Source organism: Cricetulus griseus, assembly GCF_003668045.3.
Source record: "Cricetulus griseus strain 17A/GY chromosome 1 unlocalized genomic scaffold, alternate assembly CriGri-PICRH-1.0 chr1_0, whole genome shotgun sequence".
Taxonomy (NCBI): Eukaryota; Metazoa; Chordata; class Mammalia; order Rodentia; family Cricetidae; genus Cricetulus; species Cricetulus griseus.
In genome coordinates, this window is record NW_023276806.1 from 150558941 (window position 1) to 150572046 (window position 13106).

At 44.3% G+C, this 13106-nt stretch overlaps 1 protein-coding gene across 1 annotated transcript in view; it reads right to left on the reverse strand.

Moving 5' to 3' along the window:
- Rfx4 (regulatory factor X4) overlaps positions 1-13106 on the reverse strand; it is a 69708-nt gene that overhangs the window by 28737 nt on the left and 27865 nt on the right. Inside the window, exons 8-9 of the mRNA XM_035451063.1 lie at positions 8374-8468; positions 7820-7937 (exon numbers count right to left, since the gene is read on the reverse strand). Of these exons, the coding sequence (XP_035306954.1) occupies positions 7820-7937; positions 8374-8468 (213 nt within the window). The remainder of the gene's footprint in view (positions 1-7819; positions 7938-8373; positions 8469-13106) is intronic.

Sequence of the window (13106 nt, forward strand, 5' to 3'; positions counted from 1 at the left end):
AAACTATCAGGATGGAGACAAAGGAAACTCTTGATATATGGTAACCTACTTAACTGCATTTGATAGAATCTTGGATTTTCTTAATTCTGGCCAAACTTGTTTAGTTTATAGAAAATGAGAGTATTCTAAAATGAACATTAGTATTCTTACCATATAGTTTTATGATATGCTTAACATTGTTTTAAATCAGATGTTTGTTTGTTCGGTTTGTTTGTTTCTGGGTTTTTGGTTTTTTTTTGGTTTTTAGAGACAAGGTTTCTCTGTGTAGCATTGTAGACTAGGCTGGCCTCGAACTCACAGAGATCTGCCTGCCTCTGCCTCCCCAGTGCTGGGATTAAAGGCGTGTGACACCACCACCCAGCAAATCAGATGTTTTTTAATTGAAGGCAAATTTTAAGTCCCATGTTCCCTTCCTTTCTGTCATTTCCCTGGTTCTCCGTGTTCATCCCTTTAAATAATCACTAATCTTGAATCTGTTATTGCTCACACGTATTTTATACTGCTACTGTACACTTAGAGATCCGCAAAGAACACACAGATAGTTTTCCGGAGGGAGGAAAATGATACAACACCCTACACAGCATCCCGCAACCTGCTTTAGATAGTTTTCTGTTTGTAGATCCATGTATCTTGACATGTAAGTTGCAGTTGAATGGGCACTCAATACCACAGTTTACCCATTCTCCTGCTGGTGAGAGCTAGGTTCCTGACAAGTTTCTGTCATTGAAAACTGGCAACAATGACTATTTTTGTCTCCTAGTATCTAGGTCTAGAAGTTCAAGTAACAGAACCCAAAAACAGCTGTACCTCCATTCTTAAGAGATAGTGTCAAATTACTGACCAGAATAGTTTATTTTACCAGAAGCAAATAAGCTGCTGGTGGAGAGGTGTGAAATTTGTAGTAACCTAATCACCACCAAGACATGGTCTTTTCATGTGCTTGCTGTTCAGTAGAGTTTCCTCTTCTCTAAATTGCCATTTGCATTTGTTGCTTATTATTTATACCGAGTGTTTGCTTTAAAAAAATAATTATTTAAAGGCCAAAGGTATATCTCAGTGGGTAAGGGTACTTGTACCAAGCTTGACAACTTAAGTTCTTTCCTTGGGACCACATGGTAAAAGGATAGAATCGGTTTCCACAAGTTGTCCTCTGACCTCTACATATCTCCTTGCCCCCCATAGATACATAGATAGATAGATAGATAGATAGATAGATAGATAGATAGATAGATAGACAATGATAGATAATGGCAGATAGATATAGATGATAGATAAATAGATGATACATAGCTTATTTAGAGTGATTTCAATATTTTCTGGATTTTAAACATTTGATAGTTATATCTATGACAAAATACCTCCCTTCTTTCCATGTCCTTTTTGGAAATGGTTTCACTTTGTTTATGGGACTCATTAAGCACAGTTTAAAATTCCAATGTGTTATCCCTAGAGTGGCTGCAGTTCCACAAACTGAGCACTGAGCACAGTGAGGAAACTAAGTCACAAGTGGCAAATGGAGAGACGGCAGCACACGCACATTATTTGGCAATCTAAAATCACCAAGAAAACAAGTGATCACAAAGGGGTGCTGGCCTTGGAGAGCAGACCCAGGGATGGGTGGGAGCTGTCATTTATGAATTATCCTGCAGTCATCCAAAATCATAGAGTGACTCTGATCTGATCACCTCGACCTTGTGTAAGGCTCAAGGTAGCACCACTTCAGGGCAGCTTAAAACACACATATTGATGTCTCTTCTCCTAAAGTTTCCTCATGGCTGAGTTATACCATAGAGTCAGAGGAAGAAGCCTAGCTAAGCCTCTCACACTGTGTTCTTTCACAATGTGAGCTAAATTAAATATATGCATATCAAATGTCAACCTTGGCAGAATCTTCCTTCATGCTTTGTCCTTTGTGTGTGTGTGCTTTATTTTTTTCAGAAACAGTTTCCTATTCCGAGATCATAAAGAGATCATTTCCTTTTTTTTTTTTTTTTCCAAGACAGGGTTTCTCTGTGTAACAGTCCTGCTGGCTCTCCTGGAACTAGCTCTGTAGACCAGGCTGGCCTTGAACTCACGGAAATCCACCTGACTCTGCCTCCCAAGTGCTGGGAGTAAAGGCATGTGCCACCATGGCTCATTTCCTATTTTTTAAAGAAGTTTTAGGATTATTTTTGTCATTGTTACTGTTTTTCATGTAGATGTTTCCTTTTGGAATTTGGGGCATTTAATTTTATCTTAATCACCCTAAAATACTTGCCTCAGAAACCCGCTAGTCTGAATCGTACTCCTGATTCATCAATAGTCTCTCAGCACCAGGGGCACGTGGATCCGATGGGCTGGTGACAGGCCCTGCTCCTGACAATCTGCCTTTGGCCTCTGAGGTTTTCTTCATTTGTCTATCAGTGTCAAACGCCACACTGTCTTGCTTTGTAATCAACTAGAGTCTGCTGAGCATGTACCTACACCTGACTCTCGAGCCTTCCCTTCACAGTGTCTTCACTCTCCTAGCTCTTTAGGTTTCCATATGAGTTTAAGAATCAGGTTATTATACTCAGACATATTGGAGATGTGAGCTGGAAGTCTATTGAATTTACACATTAAAGAAAATTAACATCTTTTGGGGGGATTGAACTTTCCAAATTTGAACTATAATTTTTTTCCTTGAAGGCACCCCCACCCCCCACCCCCACCCCCGTCTCCACATGTGGCTCTAGCTGGCTTTGAACTCATTGTGCACCGCATCTGGACTTGAGCTTGCAGCTTCTACAAGTCAGCTCTCTGTCCACCATGTGGGTCCTAGGCATCAAGCTCAGACCATCAGATTTGGCCGAAAGCACCTTCACCTACTCATCCAGACACTTCACCCACCATTAATCATGAGTTAATAAAAGAAAAGGCTTGGCATGGTAGCACACATTTTTAATCCCAGCACTCAGGAGGCAGAGGTAGGTGTCTCTGTGAGTTTGATGCCAGCCTGGTTTATAGAGAGAATTTCAGGCCAGCTAGGGCTACACAGAGAGAGAACGTCTCAAACAAAACAGCCTGGAATGAGGTCTTGTAGTGTTTTCACCCCTGGGAAACAAAGCTGACTCACAATGGTCTTTTCTACTACTCTTGAGGTTTGAAATAGAGATTCCCTCATAAAATGGATGCTATTGCTTTTCAGTTTTGTTTTTGATTCTTGTAAGTAGGGGTTTTCATAAATTATCTCATATAATTTAGAAAATCTTGCCTCTTAAAATATTTTTGCCTGCTGTTTTCCCAGGAATAGAGGCTTCCTCACTTATTCAGATCATAGTTTCTATGTCTTGTTCTGATCTTCAGTTTACCACCTATGTTCTGTGCCTTCTTCACCTCCTCAGTTCTTGCCATCTCTTAAATATTCATAGCATTCCATTTCCCCTTGCAAATTATGATTATGTTGTCATGGTGATAATCCCTTAATTCATCCTAAACATACATTCTACATGTTTACTATGAAAACATATATGGATAGATATACAATCCCGACAGAATCTGATTATTTACTAATTGTAGTAGAGACAAAGGCCTCTAATGTTTTAATTGCCCTTTGGCATTCACTTCTCATTACTCCATGTTATATATTTTCCCCTAAAACTTGGCTCTACCTTTGTAAATAACACACATAAAGATTAGTTTGAGGACATCACTATGCATGCCTCCCCCCACCACCCTTCCTCACATACACAAATAACAAATAAATGTAGAAAGAATTAGGTAATTAGATTTGTTTACATAAATTTTTCTCTCATGTACATTAGTAAAGATTAGGTGAAAGGAAGCCCGGAGCTCTTGAACAAAAAGAGTGTGAAGAAAGGTACCAGGTATCTGGGACCTGTCACATACAGGATGGTCACATACAGGCCCAAGAGTCACCATTGGTACTGATCACAAGAATTTGGATGATGGCTGTTTCATGCCTCTCTGCTTTGGGGCAGTTTGTTACATAGCAGTGATAATTGGAAAATGGCTGTTTCTTGTGTGCTGTATTTTTTTTCTTGCTAAAGTACATTCTTTGACATCCTTTGCTTTTTGATGCATTTATGAGGATGTCAAATTCTGTTGGTCTTTATATAATTGAATATGACTTTCTGTAGGCCTTGCTCTTGAGTAAGTTGACAATTTTTTGTTCTCAGCACTTACAATATATCATTCCATTGTTGTCAGGCATCTGCAAGTATTTTTAACAGTCTAATGTTTATTCTTTTCTCTCATCATTTAAATTAAAAAAATCTTAATCCATAAATTTAAAACCATCAGTGTGGATAAAATAAAGTCATCTAGCCCTTTTGTGCCATTTATCTGAGTTCTGTGACTGAGGTGATAGAATGGGTGTGGTCAGGCAGATGGGCCTGATCTGGTGACTGTGGTGACAGAATGAATGTGGTCAGGTGGATGGGTTTTGAGCCAGAGCTCTGCCATTCTATCTCCCAGATCTTGGCAAAGAAATTCAACAAGCTCCCTTCCCACTCTGTGTGTTCTTCTGCCTTGTGGAGTTGAAGTAAGAAATAATGATCTTATATTTTTGCTAAATATTTGTGAAGATAATTATTATTGGCTTCTGTTTGCCTTATTACATGTCTAGTTCTGAGAAGCCCTTATTAAGTTCACCCCAGCTTCCACCCCAGACACACAAAAGGAAGCAATAGAAAAATGCTGATGTGATGTCTAAAATCTCTTAGACTCTTCATAAATACTGGATCATAGTTCCCATTGGTATCTAACTGAGAAAGACAGGTGGGTCAGGACAGTGTACAGGAAAGGGCACACACTTGAGCTGAGAAGGATGCCCTGTCCCTGGGAAAACTCAGTCTCTTGTGCAAGTCCTCCTTCTCTTTGGGCCTATGGGGGTGGGGATAGAGGTGGAGAAGGAAACTCATTCTCTCAAGTGACACTAACAACATCAGGGTCTTTGTGTTTAGCAGGCTCTGGGTAATGGGGAGCCAGGGCACCTGAGTGTAGAGAGGCAATTTGGAAGATTCCATCACAGCCACCAGGTCTGGAAACCACTCCATCACAAATGCCCACGGGGCCTTCCAGACCTGGCCCAAGAGAGTGAGCTTTGATGCTAGACCACAAAACTATCGTGTAGAAAAGTGATATGTGGAAGGGTATGCAGCCCTGCCCATCCACTGTAATGCTGGACTTTTCAGATAGGTTTGTTCTGGAGTATGCCAGCAACTGCTGTTGCCTTCTGGACACCCACAGCAGGGAAATAAATGGACATTTGGTGAAAATCCACAATGGAAGGGAGAAGGTTGCTGTGCTGGCTGGAGACTCAGGTGTCCCTGAACTGGAATCAGATCTGCCTTAAGACAGAAGCTTTCAATTGTCCAACATCACCAGGACCTTGTCACCTGTCATTTCTGCAAACTTCTAGAGACACTGTTTACAGCACAAAGTCTGGCTGCTCTAGATCAAACCCTAGACTCAGCAAAAGTAATCATGGAGACAAAACTGAAAAGTAATCAAGCAGAAAGAAGGTGTCAACTACCTTTCCAAGGGTTACTCTGAGAGGAGGAGAAAGAGTTTGCCAGGGCCCTGTGAGGTATTCTACGAGCCCACTGTAATGGCCAGCCTGCCATGCTGGCACTCGGACGAACCCCACACTATTCCCCATACCGAGGACCATGCAGATAAGATACATAAAGCTGGTCCCTGCAGCTGGGGTAGGGGCCAGGGAACAGAGGGTTCTTTTTCCTAATTAGCTGTTTTCATACAGAAAACGCATGACCCAAACAGCCACTAACTGGGTCTTTGACATATACAGGCAGAAACAGGGAGCTGGGCTTTGGTCTGCCAAACATGCTTTCAACTTGCCTGTCGCCCCAAGCTGCAGAACTCAACGATGAGTCAGATGAGCTGGACCATTTCAGAGTTTGCTGAATGGCCTTAGAGGCAGGCATTGTTTCAACCTACTCAAGGCTGAGAAGAATACTGTAAGAGTGAAATTGGGTTAACACCTCTCTTTTCACTGTGTGTGTGTCACACACACACACACACACACACACACACACACACACACACACACACACACACACACACTTGCCATTTACCCCAGTTTCCAGCACATCCTGAAACAGTGTGATTGGAAAAGAAATGAACACACTATACCCATTTTAATGACTTGTACATTTCAGGAAGAAATCCAAGGCATTAATAAACCACAATTGTTCTGTCCAGGCTTCCATTTTTACACTGATTATTAAATCAGCCCAAACAAATGAACTACAAAGAATAATGCCAAGGAAACTGCCATCCCTGCATAATGGGAGGTGGTCAGTGAAGTGCTTATTTCACGGATCAGCAAATGGAAGGATAAGCGATATGGCAAGGAGTAGAGGTTCCTCTCTGTCCATGTGCACGCATGTGTTTGTGTGGAAAATGGTTGAATCTCTGATTTTGAAGCAATAAAAAATCTTAAGATACCATTCATCCATTGCCTAATTAAAAGCAGTTATGCACAAATGATCTTTCCAGCGCTATAGGTAACATGTGCTAACGCTCACCACAATGGACTGGAAGTCATCAAAATGCCACATTTGATGGCACTGCCCAGGCAGCGGTCATCAGAGCATTCCCATGCTCTGCTCAAAGAGAGTTTCCATCTGTAGCTGAAGCATGGTCAGGTTCAGAGAACCCCAGGGCTGAAGTGAAAGAAATAACCAACAAAATGTCCGAGTAGGCCAACTCTTTACTCAATAAAGAAGAAATAGCAGCTCCTAAATAACACCCCTGTGTCTACCACACTGACACTTCATTATATGACACAACTGGGAAATTGTGACAATTCTGTAAAAAGTTAGATGGAAAGTGTCCAATTGATTGGCTTAACCTGAAATTATGAGATGCAAAATCACATCTATATTTGCAGAGAAAGACATCATGGAAGCAATTACCCAGAAACTTTACCAACTGTCCCTGGTAGAGATGCCGGAAAACAGAGGGCAGTGTTTTGGAATTTTGAATATCTAGGCAACATCTTTCCAGGTCCACCCCCTTGCTATGGACAGTATGGACTCCAACATATATCCTCTCTGCTGAAAAGCAGGCAACTGTGTCCTGCAGGAAGCATAATATCTTAACCGAGTTGGGGACCAGGTTTCTGCTTGCAGAGATAGGACTTGGAGATAGACCTCACACACTGTGGGGAGTAGTAAGTGAGGACTTGGGGGTGATCCAAGGGATCAGGAAAACAAAAGGGGACATGCAAAATCCTTCTTCTACAGAGTAAGCTAGAGTGCATTTTTGAATAAATATCAATCAAAACATCAAAAGTCAATCATTGGACAAATGAAAAAAAGCGTAAATGAAAAACAGCAGTAAATAACCCTAGGGTGTCAGTCAGGCCATTTGCAAAGGCTTAAATTCAGGGGCCTGTCTGTGCCCAGTGTTAGAATGCCCAGAGCTGTGGAATTCTGCAGACCGTCCTTTGGAAGTGGTAGACACTGGGGACATGTGACAAAGGGCACTTGGCTACTGCCACCCATACCTCCTTAAATGCTGGCAGGTCTCTCGGTCAGCAAACCTCTTATTTTCACACAGGCTGCTTTGCCACTTCTCCTTTAGCATTCCATGCCATCTTGCTCTCTGAATAACCTAGCAGAGTTGTGTCCCACCCCCACAGATAACTTCACACTGATGTCCTTGTGGCCTCAGAGATAGCAGGTGAGACCGTGAATAACCCCACAGTCTCAGTGCACAGAGTCCAGAAAAGTGGTTAGACAGTGTGTGTGTGTGTGTGTGTGTGTGTGTGTGTGTGTGTGTGTGTGTGTGTGTGTGACTGGCATAGCCTTACCGAAGCTGGGAGCACTGTGCAAGGTCATGTCCCGGATCACCCTTGTACCAAAGCAAGACCACATCAACAGGAACTGTTGCGCTACTTTCTTCAGGGACCCTTGTTTCTTGGCAGCCACCTACAAGCAAGTGAATGGCTTTAATACTTCAGTTCTTCATTCATTATTGGCTCTGAAAAATGAGGGAAGGTCTGTAACCTTCAAGTTCAAGCCTGTGAAGCAGTGGTTTTTGTTTGTTTGTTTGTTTGTTTTTTGTCTTTTTGGTTTTAGCAGCATAAACACACTTAATAAAACCTGATGAGAAGATGCTATATAAGGGACGAGTAAGGGATGCATACCTGGGTGAATCAGGAACAGGAGACCAAATAAGAGTTCTTTCTCTGTCCCCTCTACCTCCCAGGGTTGGGGCCAGGTCTTCTCCTTGCAACCCCAGAGCTCTGTGGATGCTGAGGGACATCAGATAGCTCACTCTGGGGTTCTATGCTAGTTAGGTGTCTACAGGGACAACCAACCATCTGCAGGAGGCATGGCCGCCCCTTCCCTTCTGCCTACCAACCTTCACAACGCATCGGTCTACCATGGTATCCAGCCATTCTATGTAAGACTCGATAGGCGATTGCTCCTCCAGCAGGTGGTCAAACTCCTGGTACACTGTAAATGAAGCAGAACCCCACACACCTTACTCAAGTTGTAGTTCCACAGTGGTTTATCCTTAAAGGCACAGAGGATGGGGCTGCATGGTTCTTCATGACCCAGCTGAGATGAAGTCCTTCCAGCCCTCCCTCTGCCTCTCACCAGCAGAAACAGCATCCCTCCCCCTCACACCCCTCATAGCACATTGCTGTCTTCAGTCTGTCTTTACTATATCATTAATAGCACTGGCCAATAGCTACTAAGGTTTCAGGTCTTGTTGCTGGCTCTTCTCTCGAGTCATTGTTTGATGCACTATCTGTGCCACAGCTGTTATCCTAGAAAGCCTTGCTTAACCATTAGGCTGGGGTATCACCATCTCTTGTTGTCTGCCCAGGAATGGGGCATGAGCAATGATCCCACTGTTTCTGGATTACACCTATATTATGTAAGTAGCTTACCCAGCCTCTCAGTGCTAGGCATGTGTACTTATTGCATATTAATCAAATGAAACCATCTGATCCTCTCTCTGCCCTGTCTTCAGCTTCAGGTTAGGAAAGTAAGTGTGGGAGTGTTTGCATATCAGTGAAGCACTATGGGAAATAGGTACATGGCTAGGGACACTCTCCTCACAAACATCTCTTTCATGGTGTTTAGACATGGTGCTCACAGTTCAAGACCTGTACATTTCTCTTGTTTCAACGCATCTGCGCAGTGTTTTCACATGTGAAAAGGCCAGCCCAATTCACTCTATTTTGCTTGTTTGATGACTCTTTGCAGAACCAAACACTCCCAATGCTTAGCATAAAGATGGGCTTTAAAAGTACATTAATCTTCTCAGATTATAGAAGAAGTGTGTGGTGGCTAATATTGTCACCTTGACAGAATGGAGAATTGCCTAGGAGACAGGGCTCTGGGCCTGCCTTGAGATGTTATCTAGCTTGGGTTAGTTGTGGTGAGAAGACCCACCTTAGCTATGGGTGGTGTCATTCCATGGGCTGGGGTCCTGAACTGAACAAAAAGAAGAAAGCAAGCTGAACACAAGTGTTCATCACTGTTGGCTTCTTGACCCTGGACTAGCCACTTCAAGCTCCTGTCGCCATGACTACCCCACCATGATGAACTGTGAGTCCAAATGAACTCATTGGCTTTATTGGGGGGTATTTTACCCCTGTGACGGGAAAAGTGACAAGTTTCTATTCCTTAGTACAAGGTTCTATTCCTTAATGAACTGACTCAAAGCCAGAAAGCAAGTGAGTTACACAGCAGAGCCTAGAGTCATAGGTGTGTCTTTGATTGCCAGTGGGGGCGATAATGGTTGTATAGTAAAAATGGCAACAGCTAACTTTCTGGAGCACTTACTAAGTTCCAGGCATTCTCTTCAGTGACTTACATGGCTGCAGTAAGTCAAGTGTAAATGTCATGGGGGCTGGCTGTGCCGCTCATCCTTTTTGACTCCAGTGCTTAGGACTACCTTGTACAGAGTAGATACATAGCTGGTTGTTGAATGAGTGGACAGACAACCCAAGGAGGAAAGTGTTCTCATTTTTCCCATCTGCAAATAAAGAAACTGAGGCACTTCAAAATGAGGACCCACCCAAATGTTTTATAGCTAATAAACAGCAGCTAAGATTCCAAATAGCTCTGCTCATGCATCTGCCTCCTAACCACTGCCTTCGGGAGCACTCTGCTGTGGAGCTCTCTGCTGTGGAGCACTCCATTGTGCACTAAGTGTGGTGCTTACTCTTGTTTAACCCCTCTGCATTAGTCTCATCTTACAGAACTAGAAATCATGATCTCTAGGCATTCCCAAGGTTCCAGCAAGGTCTTTGGGGGTAAACAACCCCACCCTTTTCCTAAGGCACCCCTTAATCCTCATTCTGGTGGTGTGCTCAGATACCAATATATGTAAGAGCTAAAGGGAGCCAAGCATCCCTACTCAGGCTCTATGTCATGCAATGGTGACCCTGACAGCAGGAATTTGCAGATCTGTCAACTAGCTTTAATGAAGGTGATGTGCAGCATGTAGGTGCCCCCAAGCCCTGCTCAGACTGACTCCCAGGCCCATTCTCTGTGTTTCACAGACTTTGCTCTTGTCTATTGGGAGGTACAGGTAAGACTAGGCCATCTGCCTTCTGGCTTGGCACACTGGCTCAAACTCTCCTTTCTGACATTGCATCCTATGTCCTCAAGTGCAGCTGTATATCAGCTTTGGACTCACCATGGACTCTGGGCTGTGTCAGAAGGGCAGTGTCTATCCTAGTCATTACCCAGCTTCTCACACAGAGCCTGATCCAGTATAGACATCAGTGAGGGCCAGCTGGGCTGAACTGAACTACAATCTAATTCTAGATTCAAGTGACACCATTCTATGCTGCATCTAAAGGAACTTGAAAAGAGAACCCAAAGATTCTTTCTTAGAGATGGAGGCAGCAGTGATGGCCGTGGTGTTCCAGCACAGGCTCAGAGCCTCCTCCCTTCAACTAGCTCTGCAGCTTGTATTTTCCCCAAAGTCTGGCTCACATTTAGTTCCCACAAGAGGCTCTAAGGGAAGAGAGAAGCCAGTGTAAAACTGTCAGTGGTGCCAAAACTGAGAAGCAGAGTCACTGGTGGGTCTCTGCTCCTCAGACATTATTAGATGCAGTTCCATGCCTGGCCCATTGGGAGGCCTGGAACACAGTGACCAGTGGCATCCCATGGGCTATTAGGATGCTCTTGACCTAGCTGAGAATGGGGGGACAGAGCTAGAATCAGCCTGAAAGCTGGGGAGATGCTCAGTGAGTAAAGTTAAGGGTGCAGGTCTGGGTCCCTATCACTCTCACTAAAACACACACACACACACACACACACACACACACACACACACACACACACACAGAGAGAGAGAGAAAGAGAGAGAGAGAGAGAGAGAGAGAGAGAGACAGAGACAGAGACAGAGACAGAGAGAGACAGAGAGAGAGACAGAGAGAGAGAGAGAGAAAGAGAGAGAGAGAGAGTTGTGTGTTGGGCAGCACACAGCTGTTAAGTTCACCACTACTATAGGGAAATGGAGGCAGAGACAAGAGACTTCCCAGGAGCTTAAAAGCCAGCTATCTTGATGTTCTGGCTAGTCTTATGTCAACTTAACACAAGCTAGAGTCATCTAAGAGGCAGGAGCCTCAATTGAGAAAATGCCTCCCTAAGGTCTGATTGTAAGGCATTTTCTGAATTAGTGACTGACAGGGGGAGGGCCCAGGCCCTTATGGGTGGTGCCATCAATGGGCTGATGGTCCTGGGTTCTATAAGAAGCAAACTGAGCAAGACTTGGGGAACAAGCCAGTAAGCAGTGTTACCTCTATGGCCTTTGTATCAGCTCTGCCTCCAGGTTCCTGTCCTGACTTCCTTCAATTGTGGACTACAGTGTGGAAATGTGAGCCCTTTCATCCCCAAGTCTCTTCGGCCATGGTGTTTCATCACAGCAATAGTGACCCTAACTAGCATACCTGGTGTAGGTAGTGACAGACAAGAGGCCCTGCCTCAAACAAGGCTGAAAGGCAAAGGCTGAGGCTGTCCTCTGTGCTACACACACATACTGTGGTGCATGTGCAACTACACACACACACCCAGACACTCACACGCACATACTGTGGTGCATGTGCAGCTACATACACACACAGTCACTCACACACATGCACATGCACACATGTGCATACACACACACTTGAGCACACAAGAACACACACTCGCACACACCCACACAAGACACATGCAGGCACACACCCACATGCACACACACTCACACACATGGGCACACACACACACACACACACACACACACACACACACACACACACAATGGAAACAAACAGAAGTCATAACAGTGCTTAGACAGATCCTGTACCCTCTTGAACTCAACCACATTTTTACAGCATTGGTTCCGCCTGCTCCTTCACAACAGGAGCTGCCCTGGGCTTGTGAGGCTGACTCAGTTCTAGGTTCAAGGTCTAGCACTGCTACATGGTGACCACAGGACCCTGGGGAAGCCCCATCATCTCTCTGGGGCTGAGTTTTCTCAAATGTAAAATGGGAGTGACCCAAGAACTGTCCCTAATGTGGATGTGAAGCTATTATACATGTGGGTTTGATACGGCACTTGGCAGAGAACAGGCAGCTGATAAACTCCATTATTATTTCAGTGGTTTTTGCTAAGATGCAACAGTAGACAATGGGGAAACTGTGCAGGAAAAGAACTAAGAACCTGAGTTAAGGCCATGGTCTAAACCCAGGAAGTAAGTCTCATGGATGTCCACAGGCTCAGCTATTTAGGGCTCTGTTTGCCTTTGAGAGGCCTTAAAAGGAAGCACCCTCTGATAGGGAGTCTCAGAATGTTGGTTCATAAACAGCCCAGGCTTAGACCGACTGGCAGAAGACAGGGACTCCAGGACAATAGTGTGGAGGAGCAGGCCCTGCAAGTCGAGGGGCCTGGGCTTTTCTGAATAGACACCTTCTCCTGGTGGGCATTGGGTGACAATGTAACTTACCCCACACAGAAGGTTCAGTGTACTCTCAGCACCACCCTGGAATCTCTGAGAGCATGCGCCCTGCTGCCCTTCAGAGGAAAGGATGGCTGACCAAAGAGAGGCATGCCCTGAGCAATCAGCTGGGCCAAGGCTCAGAGGA